The sequence below is a fragment of the Magnolia sinica genome, chromosome 7 (assembly GCF_029962835.1).
Source record: "Magnolia sinica isolate HGM2019 chromosome 7, MsV1, whole genome shotgun sequence".
Classification (NCBI taxonomy): Eukaryota; Viridiplantae; Streptophyta; class Magnoliopsida; order Magnoliales; family Magnoliaceae; genus Magnolia; species Magnolia sinica.
In genome coordinates, this window is record NC_080579.1 from 48,979,349 (window position 1) to 49,001,811 (window position 22,463).

A 22,463-nucleotide genomic window follows, 5' to 3' on the forward strand; every position below is an offset into this window, starting at 1 on the left:
TCTACCGAGCGCACGACCCGCCTATAGTAGCTACTTCACCCGATTTACTAATCCTATGTGCTTGGTATAGAAAGACCATATATAACCAACCACGCTTTCAATCACAAGGGCAAAAAATAGAAAAAAAAACATATCTTTTTCCATTACAAAATCAAAATGAGCATACTAGGAAAATGGAAGATACATATAGAAGAGGGGGGAAGGTCTGCCTATTCCCGGGGGTCTAGTCAGCCTCGGCTTCAGCAGCGGCAGGACCTTTGGGAGCCTCATCATCCAGATAACACAAATCAAGGTCTGGGTATCTCTATTGTACATCATCCCGGCATTACTAGAAATCGAGGTTGAAGATAGCATCCAACTTGACGGTCCGTTCCCTCGAAGCCTTGTACACATCCATTTTCATTGCCTGTATGATAAGGATCAAAGCCTTGACCTCCACTAGTTTGGCCTCTGCCTCGGCCAAGTGAGACCTTTCCTCCTCTCCTTGGCTTGCCAGCTCAGCCCTCTAGCCCCTTTCCTCAACTAACAGAGAAGTAATGGTGGCCTTCTCCACCTCGGAAGCTCTCAAAGCCTCTTGAAGGGACTCTACCTAGACACTGGTCGCATCCTTAGTTGTTGCCACGACTTCAAGCTCGTCCCTCGTGGCCTCGAGCCTCCGACTCACCTCCTCGAGGCGACTCCTCATCTCATAAAATGCACGACGGGTGATGAGGACCCCGGTAATGCCCTAACATAGTAAAGAACAAGCAAACACAGTTAGTAAATATAAAACAACAAATCCAGAAAAGAAGAGGGGGGGGGGGGGGGGGGGGTTGATCAACATGGACGCTACCCCAACTAATAGGGGCTCCAGCTACAAAAACAGTATCATTCCGATCTCCTCCCGGTCACGTTCCAATTATTCCAATGAGTCAGAACCGCCATGTGTTGAGGGAGAGACACGGGAAACCTTAACCTAAATGCTCCCACCTCAAGAGCTTGGCAACACGAGGTCCCTCCTACCTCCACCTCCGAGTACCCGATGACTACAATGTCCTTGGCCGAGCCTTCCTCGGCTCTTGTTGGGGAAGATTCCAAATCAATGATCTCCCATGGAGCCATCTCCGAAGGAGGGGCCTCCCGAGCTTGCTTGCTTGTGGGGCTCCCTGAGCCACACCGGCCCCTCCACTTGTGGCCCCCTCTGCCGGCCCCAGCTGCTTAATAAAAGGGTCTTTTGGTTCAAGCCCTGCATTGTTGTCACCATCCTTGACCCAACGAGTCAAGGACAAAGGAGTGTCCCTCCTAGCAACTCTCCTCAGCCTTTCCAGATCTGTTGTGAAGGGAAGCCTCAACCTCTTCGGGCAAGGGCGATCTGCTATTTCTGAACAGACATAAAGTTAATAGCAATATGTTACAAAGGAAAAAAGCATTAGTCAAAGTATAAAAATGAAAAGCTGATTAACTACAACATACCTGCGGGCTCAGTAATTGATATGTCGACCTGATGCAGAAGGGAATGAGTGATCAGCCTCCTTCAATTCCTTTTAGCCAGATCTCGCTCCTTCGCGAGTCTGACCTGGTAGAGCTGTAACTGGGACAAATCTAGCTGCCTCTAAGGAAGATTTGCTGGAAAGCATGACAAGAGTTAGCAAAAAGAGATCAAACCTACGAACAAAGCAAATGATCAAGACTGCAGTTTGGGAATTTCGACCTGAGAAAGCGAACCTAGTGGGAACCCAAGAACATAATCCACCTAACTCCGCTGTTAGGGCCTCCCACTCCCCTAATGCAAAAAACCACTTGTCCTTCCAGCCTTTGTTAGAGGAAGGGTTATCGGTAATAAGGGTTTGGCCCTGATTCGGCCAGGAAGAGAAATAATACCAGTCCCGAGCACTTGGGATGCCCTTATCTCTATACAAGTACAGAAGCTCATTTATGATGAGCTCGACATGCCCAAGATGATGCCACATGATATAAGTACCAAAAATAACCTGCTAAACATTAGGGATTAACTGACCTGGGGCAAGCCTAAGGCGGTGTGTGACTTCCCGCACAATGTGGTGGAAGGGCAACCACAGACCGCATTGAAGGACAACAAGATAGATGGCCACTTCCCCCTCGCGATGATGGACTGGCAGTTCCTCGATCTCAAGGGGACGTAGCACAACAGAGTCAGGGATATGGAACCCTGATTAGATGGAGGCCAGTTATGCTCTTTGAAGTCTCGATCTAAAGGGGCCCACCTCCAAAGGAGGACCCCAGCAGACATAGAAGTCAACCTTGCTGGAGCAAATGCGACTCCTTCCTCCAGAGGCTACCATCCCAGGAGATGATTTGCTCGAGAAGGCTCCTAACTGAGATTCCACACTTTCAAATATGTATTCCCTATGAAAAGCCCATGACATTGATGCCCTCCCAGAACCTTTTAACGACATTTAAGGAGAGAAAGGAAGGAGAATAACTAGGGAAAGTCGAAGAGGAAGGTGCATGGCTGAAAGTGCGAAGAAGAAAACTTATAGGAAATCTCCTAATGACCAGATCCGGTGAGAAGAAAAGCAAAAAAGGGGAGGAGCAATCAACATAGAAAACATAGAGCCAGCAAGTAGAAGAAATGAGGGCAACCCCTTTGTATTTATAAGGCTTCCAGAGTAGTAGAATTGAATGTGCACATTCAATGCTTAGATGTGAAAAGGCGCATTGACGAACGTTCATATCCACGTGGCAACTCAAGGATTGTTGCTAGGCCCCACTATCGAGGTAGGGACAAGTGTCTGTTTGCAAATCATCTAGAGACGAAGTGGAGCCGTTCTACGCACACCTCCTCGCACGGATCATCGCCATCATATCTTACTCGATCCCAACGGCATGCGTTGTCCTTCCCTCTCCCACATTAAATGTTAGGTGATAATATAAGGAAGTGCTCATTGGGCGAGCTAACCTTTCACAAGATTAAGATCGCCCTTGCACGTCAATCCAAGGCTACTTACTTACTGAGCTCTTAGAGATAGCGCTCGGAAGTAGGGGGAAACTGTTATGGGTAAAATAGAACTGACTTGATCGCAGGGGCGTAGCAAGGCCGTTTTCAAATGAAGCCCCATAAGAAAGGACAAGGTACCGACCTGACCTTAGGTACCAACCCAACCTCCGAGACCAGCCCGAGTGGCGACCACAAATCTTGACTTTGATTACCAAGCATGACCACCGACCTTGAAGGTTGGCCTCAACCACTGACCTCGAAGGTCAACCTCGACCTCGGCCTTGGTGCTGACCTAGGCCCCAGATGCCAACCTCGGCCTCGGATGCCAATCTGAGCCCCGAGTACCAACCTTGACCTCGGCCTCGGTACCGAGCTCGACTTTTGCCTCAAATATTGACCTCTGCCTCAAATATCGACCTCGTCCCCAAAATGATGGAGAGAATCCTATGTCGTATGTAAGTAGGACTGTCTATCAAGATCTCAACTAAATATTACGCCAATCGAGGCATGATCGGAGAGATATTCGATAGAAGATCCATATTGAATACGGGATCCCTCCAGCATATCCAAAAAATCGATTCTAACTCGTAAGTGACCCAGAGGGCTTATAAATAGACCCCCACCATGGAACAAGGTGTGCATAACTACCTTGATTCTACAACTCTTACAGTGAACCTACCCTAACTTAGGCATCGGAGGGTCCCCGCCCACAACTGGCGCCCCCTAACGGGCTCGCAAGGAGTGGACAGGATCGACCAGATTTCAGCATCAACAACTTCAATGGTCGGCCAAGCCTTGCTTTACATGAATTTGACGAATATAGATGAGATAATATGCTGTCCACTTTGGTTATATGCCAATAATTGCATAAAAATAAGAAAGAGAAAATAGGTGTCATTGGCACATTTCAATTGCATACATTCGAATTCCATTTCACTTCATTTCCAGGCTTCTGTAATCCAACACCCCTGTTTGTTGGCCTAAGAAGCTATTACAACTGCAATCCTTGCTCTCTTGCAAGCCCAAGCTGCAGGAGAAACAAAGGCTTCTCCCACTCTTCAAGGGCTCTGGAGGTTGTTGTTGATAAGAAGGTTGGCTGATGCACAGTTCAAGGTTGAGGTCCGGACACCGGTGGGGCGTTTCTTGGCCCTTGATCTTATCGTCCAGGTGGCTGAATCCAACGTCTTTCTCCTCTTCTTTGGTGAAAGAGATGGTGATGTCTGAAATTGGGTGGTCGTGGATTGGCTGATGGGTAGATGGGTCCACTCCTCGACTCAATAGCTTTCTCCTGATATGGGTGTTCCAATAGTTCTTGATTTCGTTATCAGTTCTCCCTGGTAGCCGTCCTGCTATCAGTGACCATCTTTCCACAGAAAGAAAAGAAAAGGAAAGAAAAGAAAAAAGTTAGGTGTAGCTACAGTAGAAAATGATGTAGTGGTAAATAGGATAGCAGCACATGTAAAAACATCGCCTTGATTATTTTATTGACCGAGCCAGGGCTCAAGCTGATATTTAAGAATATATATGAATTTGATTCTAGATAATGCAGATACGACACCTTCATGTTTCGTACAGAGGGCAAAGGATATTTGTATAACATTTTTAAAGGGATCTGATTGTGTTAGGTGATGTCTACCATCTTGTTTCATTCAACATACACCTTGGTGGGACTAATCTACCTTTTACCCAAAAAAAAAAAAGGAACAGTCAAAATATCATTGTAGAAATATACATGAAAATAGTTCTTCATTTCTCATATTGCCTGAGAAGCCACGTGGAATCCTGCAGTACGCGCGGAGCTTAAATAACTTATGCCATGCTCCCAAAAAAAAACTCCAATGACCATTTAAAGAACATAAAAAAGAAAACATCTATCCGAAACCAACACTAGTGGGTAGGTAGAGAATACATGAGCATCAGGACAATTCTCTATAAGAAAATTGGCGCATTACCCTAGCTTTTGGACAAAGGTGAATCATCCGAAAAGAGTAGAATCTAAGGAAGTAAATGAATTAGGCTTTTCTTCAAGGACCAAGATCATCTACAACAGCAGTTCTAGGCAGAACGTAAAATATAAGGCGAAATACATACACAATAGTGACCCCGCAGACAAAGCTATGGTTGGCTTCCCATCCCCATTATGTGATTTAGCCCTCCTGAGTTGTGGATTTGACTTATTTTCAATCCCATGAATATAATTGAGGAATGCACATGATGGACGGAGTGTCTTTCTCATATACAAGACGGTGAGCCTAAATAGATATGAGTACGGGGCATTCCATATACATTATGGTGGGCCCAAAGAGCTTGAGTGTTTTATGTACAACATAAAATAGGTGTTGTAGACGATTCCCATCAGCTTTACCAAATCAAAGATAGATGAATTAGACTCCTTTACCGTATTAAAGGAAGTGTTGGGAGCTAAGATGCAATAACATGTAAAAAACCATTGTACCACAGAATGTTAAAATATACCCAGATTGTAATCTAAGAATATAGATTATTGGGCTCTACTAGTAGTAGCAGAAGTGTAAGCAGCTTCTTTTTCGTTTCTTCTCTTCTTTTCTTTTTTCTTTTCTTTTTTTAAAAAATAAAAAATTAAAGTGTAAGCAGCTGAGACACCAGCATACGTGAAAAAGTTGTCTGATTATCATATAGACCAGCCAAGGACTCGGAATGGGCTTGTTTGGATAGAGAATCCAAAGCGGGGATATGAAAAATTAGCATGGAATCTTAGAGGGAACAAAAAGAAGAAAGAAAAAGAAACAGCGGAACCCAAACATGATTTTGTTACTTGGTTGGTAGTGCATTTCATCTCAAAAACTTGAGAGGTCAATAGTCAAGCAGCAAAAGCTGACTGTCCGAAGCCTGCATTTTGAACGGTTGGTTTTTTTTTTTTTTTTTTTTTTATTTAAAATCCACATTTTTCTTTAGTAAAACCTTGGAATCATGAACCAACTTCCACACATACACAGACATATATATATATATATATTCTCAAATAAGAGAAAAGTATGCATATATGGAAGTCAATTTCTTTTCCAAATTAAGTTTTCAATATTCCCTAACATGGAATTAAGTGGGTTCACCGCTACATGTGAGAATATCATTACACCACTGTATGTAAATGTGAAATACTGCTTGGATAATTGTATTGGCCGAGCAATGACTTAGAATTTCTGCCGGTGAAGTCCAAGAACATGGATGAATTGGTCTGTACCATAGTAGTAAAAGACTTGCAAGCAACTACGAGACCGATATATCTGAAAATATAGCTGTATCACTGTATAGTAAAACCTCACCTCTTAATAATAATCGACTTTGATTTAGAGACACGGGAAAAATACTAGGGTTTCAAATATCCACAAAAGTTTTAATAAAAATAGGAGGAGAATTAAAATATGGGGCAGCATACTTGTTACCGAGAAGGCTATGGAGCTTAATGATGAGCTCGTCCTCTTCATCGGTGAAGTTGCCTCGCTTGAGATCGGGGCGGAGGTAGTTGATCCAACGGAGCCTACAGCTCTTGCCACAACGTAGCAGGCCCGCCGCTTTCGGTAGGGAGCGCCAGCATCCCTCACCATGAGCACGGATGTAGGCAATGAGCCGTTCGTCTTCTTCCTTGGTCCATGCCCCCTTGTTTGTGTGTGCTTTCTCACAGCATGGAGACCTGCCCATGGCACCCTCTCTCTCTCTCTCTCTCTCTCTCTCTCTCTCTCTCTCTCAGCACAGCTTAGACAACGGAGATTTATAGGCGTTTGACTGGGCCTTTTTCTTTTTTCCTTCCTTCTAGAAGCGATTTGGTGGGAGGATTTTTGGTGACTGGCTGGTGGCCTTTCACTTGATATTACATCATCATATGATGATAGTATGTATTATAGAATGGCCACAAGGACATCTTGTGACCATGTTTCAGTGATCCAAAATGTTGATGTCATGGTGTCCAGCCAGGATGGCCCATGTACCAAAAATATCCATGTTGGCCTTTTTTGTTTGGTGTGAACTATGGACTCCCCATCCAACCACGAAATGACCAATCGCACCCCATCAAATGCATCGCTTCTTGATGTAGAGCAGGTCACGGACATTTTCATGGAAGAGATGGACCAGAGAACGCCTGATCGGAGGCAGAAATGATCAAGACCATCGAAACATTAAAACAGCTATATTTCACAAATTTGAATGAGTTTTTCGACATATCATATAAGATTTTGGGGTAGGTGTAAGACCCGTATTCTATACCGTACCGTTCCGTAGGCTTCCACGGTACTCCCGGTCGAATTTCGGCAACCCTCGACCTATTATCGACATTTGCGCGCGGTCCTGAGTCGTGTCCCTTATATCTGAGTCGACTCGAACCGAGACTTGTATCCTTGCGACCGCGCCGTCGCCGCGGTTCCGATGCCGCATTTCGTGTGCCGAGGCGATACTTTGGCCAGGAGATGTGGGCCCACGTTCAGTTCAAGAAAAACGTCGCGCATTTGCAAACTTAAGAAAGATTTCAAATCATGTCTCGTCAATCCCATCAATCACACCTCATGTCAGGTACACATCACCCCATCCCCAAGCAACCCCTAAAGTCAACACTCTCTTACACAAAGTACACCCATCACTCACCTTTTCACCCATCACACCCATCTCTCCCTCTCTCTTACATCACTCACCATCCTTCTCTCCCATCATCTCTCTCTCTCTCTCTCATTTCTCCCAAGCTCCATGGGAGCAACTCACGTCCATGGCTTCCATGGGAGAGAGTAGTGTGGCCCACCTTTCTACAACCCAATCCCACCATCCTAAGCTCATCTCAACCATTGAAATTGTCCCTTTGGGACTCTATCATGCATTGGCGGATGGAGGAAGGAGAGATCTCGAGGTGAGTGCTTCTCCCTCTCTCCCTTTCTCTCTTTCTCTCTCCCTCCCCTGTTTATGGCCCACCTGCTATATGAGTTTATTCACGCTGTCCACAATTAGGACAACCTTGCCGTCTATCAAGCACGGTCCACCTTGCTGACCATCCAGCAGCAGCAGATCATCCATTGATAATAGTACATCTGAACTTTCCATGCCCACTGAAATTTTTAGATCTGCCCTCCAATCTGAGGACTGTGGGACCCACCTTGATGTGTGTTGTGTATCCATATCATCCATCAGCAGGTCCAGGGTTTTTGTGGGCTGCACCATAGCAGCAACAACAGTACCGTCTATGTTGCTGACGGTGGGCCAGCATCTCTGCTGTTTGCAGGGAAAGAAATCACAGATAGTAGCTTAATCCCTTTGTGGGGGTGGCCCACTCACGTGGACCCCACCTTGATATATCCTGCAGCCACACTGTCCATTTGGAGAGATCATTTGAGTGTGAACCCAAGGTTGGGTTAGATCCACCAAGCATAGCGCCCAACCAGGTCTACCTAGGTGTATGTGTTTTATATCTGCTCTCTCCATCTGACTGGGTGGGTGTTTGGGTCTAGCCCACCTCCTGGGTGGCCCGTGCCCTTGTGGGACCCACTTTGATGATTGTATTGGATCCACACTGCCGTTGGGGCTGGCTCACAAATCAGGCAGACCCACCACCTGCTGGACCGGCGTCCATCAGCAGATGGACTTACTGTGATGTTTATCCACGCCATCCTTGTGTTCCATGCCCAACTGGACGGGCCCCACGCCCATGGCGGGTCGTCTACAGGTGGGACCCACCATAATGAGGTGCTTAACCCAGGTCATGATGTATGGGTTTTATCCCACCGCCCAGATAGGTGAGACCCCACATGAAATTTTGTGTTTTATACACACTGTGGTGGACATCTTCCAAATAATAATAATATAAATATATAATATCATATGGTAGGCCCCACTTGTGGGAGCCACCCTGATATATGTATTTAATCCTAACCGTCCATCTGTGGATGGTGGACGGAGACAGATTGGCTGGTGTTCCTTCCACGCAGCATTTCAGCTGCAGCAGGTCTTGTGGGGCCCTGATGTATATGTTAAATAACCATGCCATCTGTGCTGCCTCTAGCACGTGTGGACCCACCCTTATATATATATATATATATATATATATATATATATATATATATATATATATATGTGTGTGTGTGTGTGTGTGTGTGTGTGTGTGTGTGTGTGTGTGTATCTTCAAAGCCTATCATCTATTAAGACCGTCTGGCCCACGTTGTTTGTATTGTGGCTACACCGTCCAGACATTTGGACGGTGTTGTGCTACCATGGTATATGTATTTGATCGTGTCGTCCATCTGTGGCCCACCCCACACGTGGGTAGGACCTACGTTGATGTATCTGCACCGTCCAGATCTTCTAGACGATGGTAACTCACCTTGTGTGTGTACACTGTCCAGGGACAGGGACTGGCCATTTAAAAATAATAATAATAATATAATAATAATAAAATAATATATAATATACTATAATATTGTATTATATATATATATGTGCATGCACGTTAGTGGTGGGCCCCATTTGGGACCCACCTAGATGTATTTGTTATATTCAAACCGTCTGTCCATTTCGAGATGGTGGGCCCCGCTGTTGTTCGACGACAGCATGTTATATGATCCCACCACGATGCATGTGTTGTATCAAAACTGTCTGTCCATTGTGGACCCACCTTATATGTGTTTTACCCAAGCTGTCCACCTGTTTTGTCAGCGTGGACACCACCGTGATGTATTTGTCTCATCCACACCGTTTAGATAGTGCTGGATGGTGCTGGACATGATTGGACTGTGCTTATTTACATGAAAAATGTTCGGATGGTGCCGAATTCACCTGAACAATGTTTGGACAGTGCTGATCATCACTAGTGCCATGTGCCCCATACAAGGATAGTGTACTGTGATACACATGTTACACCTATGGCTATTGAAATGATTTTTGGTGTGGTCCAAACCCACTTGAGGCCCATTGGTGTGGCTCATCCGTGAGGCCCATCATGATGTATATTTGAGGCCCATGTGCAGGGCCCACCTGATGTATATGAGACTCGTTGGTGCTACCCATTGATACGGCCCACTTAATGTACATGAGGCCTGTTGGTGCGGCCCATCCATGGGGCCCACCTGCCTTGTATTTGGGGCCCATATGATGGGGCCCACCTGCTTGAATTTGAGGCCTTTGGGCAAGGCCCATCGAGATGTATTCGTGGCCTATGGGCAAGGCCCATTGTGATATGTACTAGGCCCATGACGCGTGGCCCTTTTGATGTATTCGAGACCCAGATACGTAGCCCATTTGATGCATACGAGACCCATGTGTAGGGCCCACCTGTTATGTATATTAGGCCCATGTGTAGGGCCCACCTATTGTGTGTTTGAAGCCCATGGGCGAGGCCCAATGTGATGTATTCGAGGCCCATGGGCGAGGCCCAATGTGATGTATCTGAGGCCCATGAGTGAGGACCATTGTGAATTATTCGAGGTCCATGTGATGCAACCCATAGTGATATGTATGTGGCCCTTGTATGAGGCCCATTATGATGTGTATTAGGCCTTCGTGTGAGGCCATGGGCCCATTATATGTTTAACCCTATGTGGGCCACTTCTTGGGAGCAATGTTGGTTTAATGTCCACGTTGATGGGCAATGATGGTTAAATGTCCACATTGATGGGCAGTGATGGTTAAATGTCCACACTGTGACATTTTATTAGGTCTGGTTAGGCCCATTCTCATCATTCTCTAGTAGGTTAACCCAAACGAATGGGCCCCATTGATATTGTTTGGTCCATCATCGGTCGTCCATCTATGGACCTCGCCTCGTGTCGAGACCGATTGCCGTTTAGCGATCGAGGCCGTTTATCTTGACCGATTGCCGATTAACGATCGAGGCCGTTTATCTTGACCGATTGCCGATTAGCGATCGAGGCCGTTTATCTTGATCGATTCTCGATTAGCGATCGAGGTCGTTTGTCATGACCGATTGCCGATTCCGATTGACTTGACCGATTGTCGATTAGAGATCGAGGCTGTTTATCTTGACCGCCGATTAGCGATCGAGGCCGTTTATCTTGATCGATTACTGATTAGCGATCGAGGCCGTTTATCTTGACCGATTGTCGATTAGCGATTGAGGCCGTTTATCTTGATCGATTGCCGATTAGCGATCGAGGTCGTTTGTCATGACTGATTACCGATTCTGATTAACTTGACCGATTGTCGATTAGCGATCGAGGCCGTTTATCTTGACCGATTGCCGATTAGCGATTAAGGCCGTTTATCTTGACTGATTGCCGATTAGCGATCGAGGCTGTTTATCGTGATCGATTGCTGATTAACGATTGAGGCCGTTTATCTTGATCGATTGCCGATTAGCGATCGAGGTCATTTATCATGACCGATTGCCGATTCCGATTGACTTGACCGATTGCCGATTAGCGATCGAGGTCGTTTATCTTGACCGATTACCGATTAGCGATCGAGGCCGTTTATCTTGACCGATTGACGATTAGCGATCGAGGCCGTTTATCATGACCGATTGCCGATTAGCGATTGAGGCCGTTTATCTTGACCGATTGCCGATTAGCGATCGAGGTCGTTTGTCATAACCGATTGCCGATTCCGATTGATTTGACCGATTGCCGATTAGCGATCGAGGCTGTTTATCTTGACCGATTGCCGATGCGATCGAGGCCGTTTATCTTGACTGATTGCCGATTAGCGATTGATGTCGTTTATCTTGACCGATTGCCGATTAGCGATCGAGGCCGTTTGTCGTGACCGAATTGCTGATTCCGATTATTGACCGATTTTAATTGTCGAGGCCGATTATCGAGACCTATATGGTGTATATGTGACTCGTAGTTGAGACCCTTTGTGATGTATGTTAGGCCCATGTGAAAGGCCCATCGTGATGTGTATTAAGCTCTTATGTGAGGCTCATGGTGTTGTATATTTGGCCCTTGTGTTAGGTCATGGGTCCATTATATGTTAGGATCTATGAGGGTCATTCTTCGGGGGTAATGTTTGTTAAATATCCACATTGTCGAGGTCGATTGTCGATGTCGGTCATTGAAACCGATTGTGAGTATGTGACTGCATAGCATCATGATACATGCCCATACGCATCATCTGCGTGTTTGTTATGAGATGTGGTTGACCATTGCATATTTCATTAGGCAGATTGTTATGAGACTCCCTGATAGGAGAAGGTTATCTCACATGAGCGCACAGTATGCGCATGGTTGATGCATGACTGGATTGTATGACTCATGCATCTTGCATTGTGTGCCCTAGCGACATCAGGGTTGTAGCCTCCACAGGCATATCGTGAATGGCCAGACGGGACATCGAAAATCTGTTCTACATGGGGTGCTATAGATATCCCTAGGTGAAGTCCCTAAACCTTCTTGGTTCCAGAGGTTGCTCCAACGTCTAGACCGAGTGGATACATGAGCGCATGAGGGCCATATACCGTTAGGCCGCGTCTCCCACTGTGTCGTGGTCGGTTGGAAGGGGGTACGGCCTTACCTGCCCGAGAGGAGGGGGTAATGCTAGGCTGAGTCTGACCAACTCGAGAAATGGGTCCGCTATCGACGAGCCGAGCCCGATATTGGCAGGCAGATAATGAGGTCTCTTCCACTCACTTGTTGCGCGCGATGGGGCGGCAATCTGGTTTGGAGTGTAATAGACCCCGGTAATGTCCCCAGAGAGTAATCGTACTGATATGTGGACTTATTGAGCAGAAATTGCATACTCATTCATTCATTAATTCACTATCCACTCGGGCTGGTTGTGCCCAACTATTTGTTACGTGTACCTTCGCATGGCCAGGATTTCGGTTGGGCGCGCGACTAACCTGAGATCAGGAGTTTACCACGTTGAGTCTGACTATCCAAATTTAGGTATGGGACTAGTTTGGATAGAAGTCCCTTGTGATGGATCCCGTAGCCTGCGATACTACGTACTATCATCCCGACTTCATACTCCAGCGTGGTCATTTTATTCGCACCGCATATTACATTGCATCCGTAGTACTTAGCATTTTTGTTTACTATGTTTCTGCACTTATATGGCCTAGACGGACTTAGCAGGATTTACACATTGCATTTGCACCCTCGGCATTTGATATTTGACTCTCTTTGACTCCTCATTTGTATAGTTGATCTGTATTGCGTACTCTGATATTGTATGACTTGTGGACTTACCAGTGTAATTCTGCTTACTTTGATATTTTATCTTGTCTGTATTTCTATTTATTCCATTGTATGATTTATGGCATTGTATTACATACTTGGCACTTTCCTTGTACACATACTTACACCACCCTCTAAGCTTTCTATAAGCTTATGCACGATAGATGCGTGCAGGTGATGTTAGGTTGCAGCAATGTTGAGCTTGGAAGGTGCAGCGGTCTTCTAGAGCTTGATTTTTTTATTGATGTATTTTCCTTTCAGCATTGTACTCAAATGATTACATTAGTGGATACGTGATGATGATGTTGCCTTTGTGAATTGGGTAATCTTGTGGTTATGCTTATTATGAGTTAAATGTACGTTGGAAAATCCTCCTTGTAGGATCCTAGGATCGGAATCTTGCGTATGGACGCTAGGAGCCGAGAATGGGGTACTACGGAGGCTGTCGGCACTAGATTCAGCGATTGAGATTCCTGTGAATCCGATTTCTGGGTTTGGGGCATGACAGTAGGAGAAGCTACTTTTTCCAACCAACCCTTCTATTCTGGGTAACACACTGGATTTGTGAGATTCCATAAGCTCGATGGTCAAAAGTCCATTTTATTTTCAATTTTACTATAAATACTAAGTTTTAGTTCGATCATAACTTCTAATCCTCTGATTAGTAGGAGTCATGCCCAACATGAAAAGGGCTTAGGAAAATTAGAAGATTGATGTGGTTAGGCCAAATTGGACACTATTTTTGGCCGAAAATCATGAAAGTCTAGAAGGAATGATGACCATCTATAAATAGTAAGTTTATAATAAGTTAAGTTTTTAGGGATTTTGAGTCCAAAACTCCATCCTAGGTTTGAGGTCATTATTTAAAGGATTGTAATTTCATTTTTTTTATTATCATTAGTCAATTTATTTTCAAATTTATTAGAAATTATTTCTATTTTATCCCTCATGGATTCGAGGAAACTCTGTGAGGAATACAAAGAACTCCATGGATTTTTAGTAGTTATCCCTGAGGAAGACGGTGATCGACCTCATCACGCCCTTCATTGCATCAATTGGTATTAGAGAAAGGACTCCCTCGGGCTAATGGCAACTAACGACGGAATGGACTAAAATCTTATGGAAAGTGATCTAGGGACTAGTTATCTATTGGAAAAATGAAAGCTTTCCACCGGAAAAGTTACTTGACCATGTAAGCGCTACAGGAAACCCTCGACTATATTGTGGATGCGCTAATTCCCCCCTGGCGAGCCCAAGGCGATACTCAATCGCATATGATCATTGTATGGCACAACCCTAATTTTTGTAAAGAACTTCTGGAGGTGAATCGTAAGGCTACCCTAGATGAGTTGAGCTCTAATGACAAGGACATCGGTGGCATTATTACAGAATGATCGGTCCATGGAGACAATTGAGTAGATTATACTAGGGACTATAGAGGTAAGGCCAAACTCTCCGGTTTTAATGGCTTTTTATGTATGGAAGACTTCCTCGATTGGTTAGTAGAAGTAAAATGATATTTTAATTATATGAACATGTCAGAACATAATAATGTGAAATTGGTAGTGTTCAAATTAAAATCAGGTGCTTCTGTATAGTGCAAAAAATTACAACTCTCACATACCCGACAGAATAAGGCACCCGGCACCCATCCGATCATGACCGCGGATAAGACGCCTTCTTCGATCATGATCCCTCCCAAGTAATTACGAGTAGGTATTGTTCCAGTAATACCAAAATTGTTGGCAGGGGAATTAAATAGTCACAGATTACACTGAAGAATTTCAGCAGTTGGTAATATGAAATGATTTGTCGGATATTAAATCACAAAAGGTAACATCGTTCATAGGTAGTTTATGATAAAAAAAATTTAGGATCGAGTTTGAATGCACTCCGTCAGTACCGTGGATGAAGCAGTTCAGTTGGTAGGTAGGGTAGAAATGTAGCTTGCAAGAGTCCCCACTCGGTTGTATCCTTTGACTTGGCCCCCCATGACGGGTCCCACGTATGATTCAACAATGTTTAAAGGAAAGAAACCGTGACGTGGGGAGTGATCCATCTAGGCCTTAATGTACAACACCGATAACAATGGGTCTAAGTAGGATTCTAAATCCTTATGGTTGACTAAGTATGAACAATTGTTATCGTCATGGCCAACTGGACCACTTATCAAACACCTGCACTCAATGCCACGCAACCTACTTGGTATTAATGAAGAGAGTAATAAAGGTGAGGTAATGGAAGAAGGCCTTGGATTTGATGGAGATGAATAAGGCACTGAGAAATGAGCTAGTAATGAAGAATAGTTGGACAAGGATCACAGCGAATCCTTGGTCATGAGGCAGTTATTGTACATTCCCAGGAAGGAGGTGCACCAATAACGACATAATATATTTCATACACGGTGTACCATTAATGGCAAGGACTGTGATGTAATCATAAATAGTGACAATAGTGAGAACATCATCTCGAAAGTGATGGTAGACAAGTTACGGCTACTTACGACAAATCATCATTCCCCTTACTCGATTGGCTCGATAAAAATGTTAAATGAGACATAGGTAACTGAACAATGCACTGTCTAGTTTTTAATTGGTTGGAATTATGAGAATCAAGTACTTTGTAACATGGTCGACATGGAAGCATGTCATATGTTACTCGATTGACCATGACAATCAGACCATGATGCGATCACCGAGGATGAGACAATGTTTATGTCTTCCTCAAAGATAATCGAAAGATGATCCTTACCCATATGGCACCATAAAACCATCCTGAAGCTTCTAAAGTGGAAGGAAGCTCCCTCCTAACCATTTGGGCTTTTGTGGAGGAAATTAAAGGAAACCGACGAAGTATACGCCATGGTGGTAAAGGGCAATGAATCAAAGACCTTGACATTCCTCCAAGTTTAAGGCCATTAATGAATGAACTTAAAGAAATCTGGCTCGAAGAGTTACTTGATGGATTGCCCCCCATGCAGGACATCTAACATCACATACACCTCATCCTTGGGGCTAGCTCGCCCACCCGCCCTCACTATCGGATGAGTCCAAAAGAATGTGAAATACTTAAGGGGCAGGTGGAGGAATTGATCTATAAGGGTCTTTTGATGGAGAGCATGAGCCCATGTCTGGTGTCGGCTTTATTAACACCGAAGAAAGATGTGAGCTAATGCATGTGTGTCGACAGTCGGGCAATTAACAAGATTATAATTAAATATCGATTCTCAATACCATGGTTAGAGGACATACTTGATATAATAAAAGGTATCAAAGTGTTATCTAAAATTGATCTAAGGAGCGGGTACCATTAGATTCGTATTTAGCCTGGTGATGAGTGGAAAACGGCATTTAAGACCAAGAAAGGATTGTATGAGTGGTTGGTCATGTCCTTCGGTCTATCGAACATACCGAGCACTTTTATAAATTTAATAAATCAAGTGTTAAAGTCATTCATTAGCCAATCTGTGGTAGTATATTTTGATGACATCCTGATATATAGATAGGGTGAGACAGAGCACATGGAATATCTTAGGCAAGTGCTATAGGCCCTAATAGTTAACAAGTTGTATCTCAACTTGAAGAAGTGAAGTTTTTTAACGGAAAACCTATTGTTCTTAGGATTTATTGTGATGTCCACGGGCATCTATGTGAATGATGAAAAGGTGTGAGCCATTAGAGAATGGTCGATCCCGACAAATATTCATGAAGTGAGGAGTTTCCACGTGTTGGTGACCTTCTATTATCAATATATGCAGAATTTCAACACTATAGTCGCACCCATTATATATTTCATGAAAAAGAGGCATGTTTCAGTGGATCGATAAGGTTAACAAGAGCTTTGTTGAAATCAAGCATTGATTATCTATAACACTGGTCTTGGTTCTTTCTATTTTCGATAAGTTGTTTAAGATTAAGTGTGACACCTCATATGTTGGGATTGGATGAGTCTTATCACAAAAAGGAAAGCTGGTAGCCTCCTACCACAAGAAGCTTAGCGAAGCCCGAAAGAAATGGTCGACATATGAGGTTGAGTTGTACAGAGTTATTCAAGCGCTACGACATTGGTGGCATTATTTGATTCAGAGAGTGTTTGTTCACTACAATAACCATTAAGCCTTAAAGTTTATTAGCAGTCGGGCTAATGTGAATGATTTGCATGCTATATGACTTGCATTTTTGTAAGAATTCACATTCATTCTGAAGCATAAGTCAGGACAGCAGAATAAGGTAGTTGATGCACTCAGCCGTCGTACATCACTACTTGTTATGATGAACAATGAGGTAGTCGGATTTGATTGTCTCAAGGAGCTATATGTCAAGGATGGGGACTTCAAAGATGCATGTATGAGGTGTTAAAGGGCCATCCCAGTGACCTATATATGCAAGACGGTTTCTTCTTCAAAAGAAATCAATTGTGCATCCCGAAAGTTCTCTGAGGGAGCATATTATTCAAGAGCTACATGGAAGTAGCCTTAGTGGATACTTTTGGCAAGACAAGATATAAGCTCTTGTTGAGGAGCGGTACTACTGGCCACAATTGGTACGTGATGTGGGTAAAGTAATGCAGTGCTATTATGTTTGTCAAACCTCCAAGGGGCAGTCTCAGAGTACGGGCCTCTACACCCAATATTCATGTCTGACGGCCCTTGGGAAGGCTTATCAATGGACTTTGTGCTTATTTTCTCACGAACACAGCACGGCATGGATTCGGTGTTCATGGTTATAACTCGTTTATCAAAGATGGGCGCACTTTATCCCATGTAAAAAGACCCTCGATGCAACACACGTGGTGAATCTATTCTTCAAGAGGTAATGCAGCTACATAGGGTTCTCAACACCATTACTTCTGACCATGAAACAAAGATCATTAACTACTTCTCGCGGATTTTGTGGAATCGGCTTGCACGCAACTTTAATTCAATAGTGCCTAACACCCATAGACCGATGGGTAAGCTGAAGTTGTGAACCGCACGTTGGAAAACCTCCTTCAATATATTGAAGGTGACAAACTGAAACAGTAAGATTTAGCCTTATCTCAAGCAGAGTTTGCATTCAACAACATGGTGAACAACTCGATAAGGAAGTCCTCGTTCCAAATTATTTATGATCAAATGCCCCGCCACACACTTGACTTGGTCCCTTTGCCTAAACTCCCGAGCATGAGTGTTATTGTAGAACATATGACGGATCGAGTTGTGGGCATTCATGCGAATGTGCAAGCCAAATTGTGTGCCTCAAACGACAAATACAATGAGTAAGCCAACAAGCATCGGCGATAAAATGTGTTCGAGGTGAGCGATCATATTATGGTCCATCTATGTAAGAAGAGATTTTCAATTAGGAACTACAACAAGTTGAAGAATAAAATGATTGGATCGGTATCGATTTTCCAAAAGATCAATAATAATGCTTACGTTGTTGATCTTCCGGATGACATGGAGATCTCACTTTCAATATTACGCACCTGATCGAGTATTATGAACCGAAGTGGGATGAGAACTAAAAGTCGAGTTCTTTTGAAGTGGAGGGGACCGATGTGGAGTGGGTCGTGGACACTTTCATGGCAAAGATGGACCGGAGAAGGCCCGATAGAAGGTGGAAATGATCAGGACCATCAGAACCTTAAAACAGTCGTATCTCGTAAACCAGAATGAGATTTTTTGACACATCATATATGATTTTAGGGTAGGAGAAGCTACTTTAGTCAACCAACCCCGCTATGTAGGGTAGGAGAAGCTACTTTAGTCAACCAACCCCGCTATATTTGTGATATTCCATCATACTGACGGTCAAAAGTCCATTTTATTTTCATTTTTACTATAAATAGTAAGTTTTAGTTCGATCATAATTTTTTTATCCTTTAAGTTGAAGGAGTCATGCCCAACATGAAAAGGGCTTAGAAAAAAAAAATAGGAGAACAATGTGGTTAGGCTAAATTGGACATTTATTATTTTTAGTCAAAAACCATGAAGTCTAGTAGGAATGATGACTGTATATAAATAGTAAGTTTACTATTTATTATAAATTACATTTTTTGGGAGTTAAGAGTTTGAGTTTGAGTTTAAAACTCCATCCTAAGTTTGAACTCATTATTTAAAGGATTATAATTTCATTCTTTATTATCAATCAAATTAGAAATTATTTTTATTTTATCTCCCATGAATTTAAGGAAACTCTGCAAGGAATCCAGAGATCTCCTTGGATTTAGAGTAGTCATCCTTGAAGAAGACCGTGAGTGGCCTCATCATGTCCTTCCCAGCGACACTTGTCACACATAAATTAAGAACCACAAGTCCTTGTCCAAGTTCATATAAGTCAATGTGAGTCTCCCATAACAGCCCTAACCCTATCCGAATAGGTTGAGGTCCGTTGTCTTCTTTCCAACTCTGATCTCCAAATGGGCCCTAACATATCATGGAGTAGAATCAGAGTCTCAAGAGAATTGTTGAATTTCACTCACATCTCTAATGTCATGGGTTAATCCGAGCAATTCATTTACTACGTTCCATTATATTACTTTTTACTTACTATATTATTACTTCTTCTTTACTCATTCATCCTTTGTTGTAGATTTGCTTCTTTTTTAAAAAATTTTTTATTTACTTTCAATTAATAATCTAGAGCAAGAATTACAAATAATATCCAATTCAGTAAAATAGAGACCCTACATATACTTGTATGGGTGAGAAAAATGGTGCCCCACATCTTCCTTTCTCACCCATACATCAGTAGATTATGAACCCTACCGTAAAATCCTAGATTTTAGCTGATGGTGACTCTCTAATAATTTTCCATCTCCTCCCACCACATTTCCCACATCCGGCAGGCTCCGCCCAGTCTGTTCTACGCGAGGTATTTTCTTCCTTAATTGTTAATCTGTGGCCCTATTGAAAGTTTCGGATTCTTATACTCTTGGAGATGTTTGGTTCATAATTCTCCACCATGGGCCCGCCATATCAGCTGTTTGGATCACCTAACCATGGGTCCCGCTTCTAGAAACTAAAAACCGAACCATGCTCTAGAACCGGTGATTCCAAAAATCTTATACCACTAAGAGGCTCAACCGTATTATGTAACTCTCAGTTAGGTGCACAGGTAAAGAGGAATCAGCCCAGGACTCTTATGTTAGTTTTCCACCATTTGTAAAAATGATTATGATTTTTCAAACTTACACATGGCACAGTTGTAATCTAATCCAAACCTTTCAAATCACAGAATAAACTCTTGAGAAAGCATAGCTGAAATTTTCTGTGAGACCGTAATATTAACCATTAAAATTTTCCTCTGAATTTGGGCCACTCACTATTGTACTTTTAGCCATCCATTTGATATATTTAATTAGATGATTAGGATCTCATGATCAGTTTAAATTTTAGATATATACTCTATCCACAGTTCGGATGGTCTCGATGGTTATAGGTCAGTGCTAGGACTGTACACGAGTTAAGCTAGCTCGAAAAGGTCGCTCGACTTGAATAGACTCAGCTCAGATTGGCTCGGCTTGAAAAGCCAACTCAAGGCGAGTCAAGCTTGTTTACTAAAGCTCGAGTTGAGTTCAAGCCAAGTTCGACCATGGTGTATTTGAACTAGACTCGACTCAACTCAAAGCTCGAGCTCGAGCTCGACTCGACTCGAAGCTCGAGCTCGAGCTCGACTCGGCTCGAGTAATATATTTTAATAATATATATTATATATATTATATTAATATTAAATATATATAATATATATTTAAGTTTTTTTTTTTAAAAAAAAAAAGTTAAAACTTAAAAGCTTTTACTAGAAACCCTTACCTGTCCCATTCCCTCTTTTTCTTAATTTCCCTTACCCTACCTTGGTAAACTCGACTCGACTTGAACCACTAGTTCGACTTGAACTCGACTCGAAAGCTTAGGCAAATAAGCCAAGCTTTAATGTTGAGCTCGAGGACGAGCTGGAACTCGAGTATAGCATAGATGAGTTAAGCCAAGCTTGGCCCACCTCGACTCGACTCGATGTACAGCCCTAGTCAGTGCCTTATGCCAGGAGTAACATGGGTCACCACCATCTTTTAAATGGTACCAAACTATCATTGGAGAACCATAGGAATCTTGTGATCCTTGGCTCTAGGTTTCCGGTTTTCAGTCTGTACAAGTGGCCCCATGTCTAAGAGATCCAGACCATTGGCCTCCTAGGCCCACTGTGGTCCGACAAGGTGCCAAAATCATCCCAGATTCGAAGATTGCACCAACCTGGAGCCTTTCTCGGTTAAATAAGGACAGTTGCTGTGTTTCTTTCCTTGGCAGTCTATCTTTTGGACACTGATCAAAAGGTTAGGATATGGTCCATCCACGTTGGGGATGATCATACCAACGGTCTGGATCAATGATCCACTGGCCCTGCCTGTACAAACTGAAACCCGAGTATAATGACCGTGTCCTCGGGTAAAATGTACTGCCAGGCGTGATTCTGGTCTTGTGTTGTATAATGTTCTCTAAAAACACACTTACAAGTTGCAATAACATTAAAACGTGTGACGTGTCAATTTACGAGACTTGCGATAGCTACTGGTAACCTAAATTCCACTTACATTAAATATCCAAACTTTGCAGTTGGATGCAATATCTGAGCCACTCATCTGGTGGGCCACAACGATATATGTATAATTGGCCAAAAAAAAATTAAAAAATTAAAAATAAAATCAGGCCTTTTCAGCCATTTGGTCCAAGACATCCGCTGGAAGAAAATGGACAGTTAAACTGTGACCAACTCTCCACAGTCAACATACACGTATTGCCGAACTAATAGATGTAAGAGAAATTTACAACTGTACGACCCATTTCAGGCCCATTTATATTTCTGAGCCCACTTCTTTTTATCTTTCAAAAATAAACCCCAGATGTACGGACGGCTTGCCAAAGGTCGAAAATGCCCCTGCTATTTCCTTAAAGCGGATCGGTGGTGCTCGAAGACGAAGACGAGCGCTGACGCTCCTCGAACTCCGAGTTGTACGAACGGTTCAAAAGGAGTCGGGATCCTCTGTTATCAGGTCAACAGGGAATTCCTGTTACCCTAATGGTTAGGCGTCCGAAGCTGTTTTTTATTTTTTTTATTTTTTTAGTGAGTAGTGACGTGGACCAATGAGAATGAGGGTATCAGGATTTCTCTGTTGACCTGATAACAGAGGATCCGGACTCGTTCAAAAGATATCAAAGTTACATGGCCCCACAGTTAGGTATTTATTATATCCACAACGTTCATCCATATTTCGAGATCATTTCAGAGCATTAGATTAGTTGGACCACACCACAAAGAGCATTGGGAAAATTGATTTTCACCGTTAAAAATTTTATAGGGCCCACCATAACATTTATTTTCCAT

At 43.2% G+C, this 22,463-nt stretch overlaps 1 protein-coding gene across 1 annotated transcript; it reads right to left on the bottom strand.

Moving 5' to 3' along the window:
- Positions 1 to 3,780: 3,780 nt before the first annotated feature.
- Positions 3,781 to 6,671, bottom strand: LOC131251333 (MYB31 transcription factor31-like). The gene is made up of 2 exons (XM_058252017.1): positions 6,372 to 6,671; positions 3,781 to 4,319 (listed from the first exon to the last, which is right to left on the bottom strand). Exons 1-2 carry the CDS (start codon positions 6,632 to 6,634, stop codon positions 3,890 to 3,892), a joined length of 693 nt encoding a protein of 230 aa, XP_058108000.1. The 5' UTR covers positions 6,635 to 6,671; the 3' UTR covers positions 3,781 to 3,889.
- Positions 6,672 to 22,463: the final 15,792 nt, after the last annotated feature.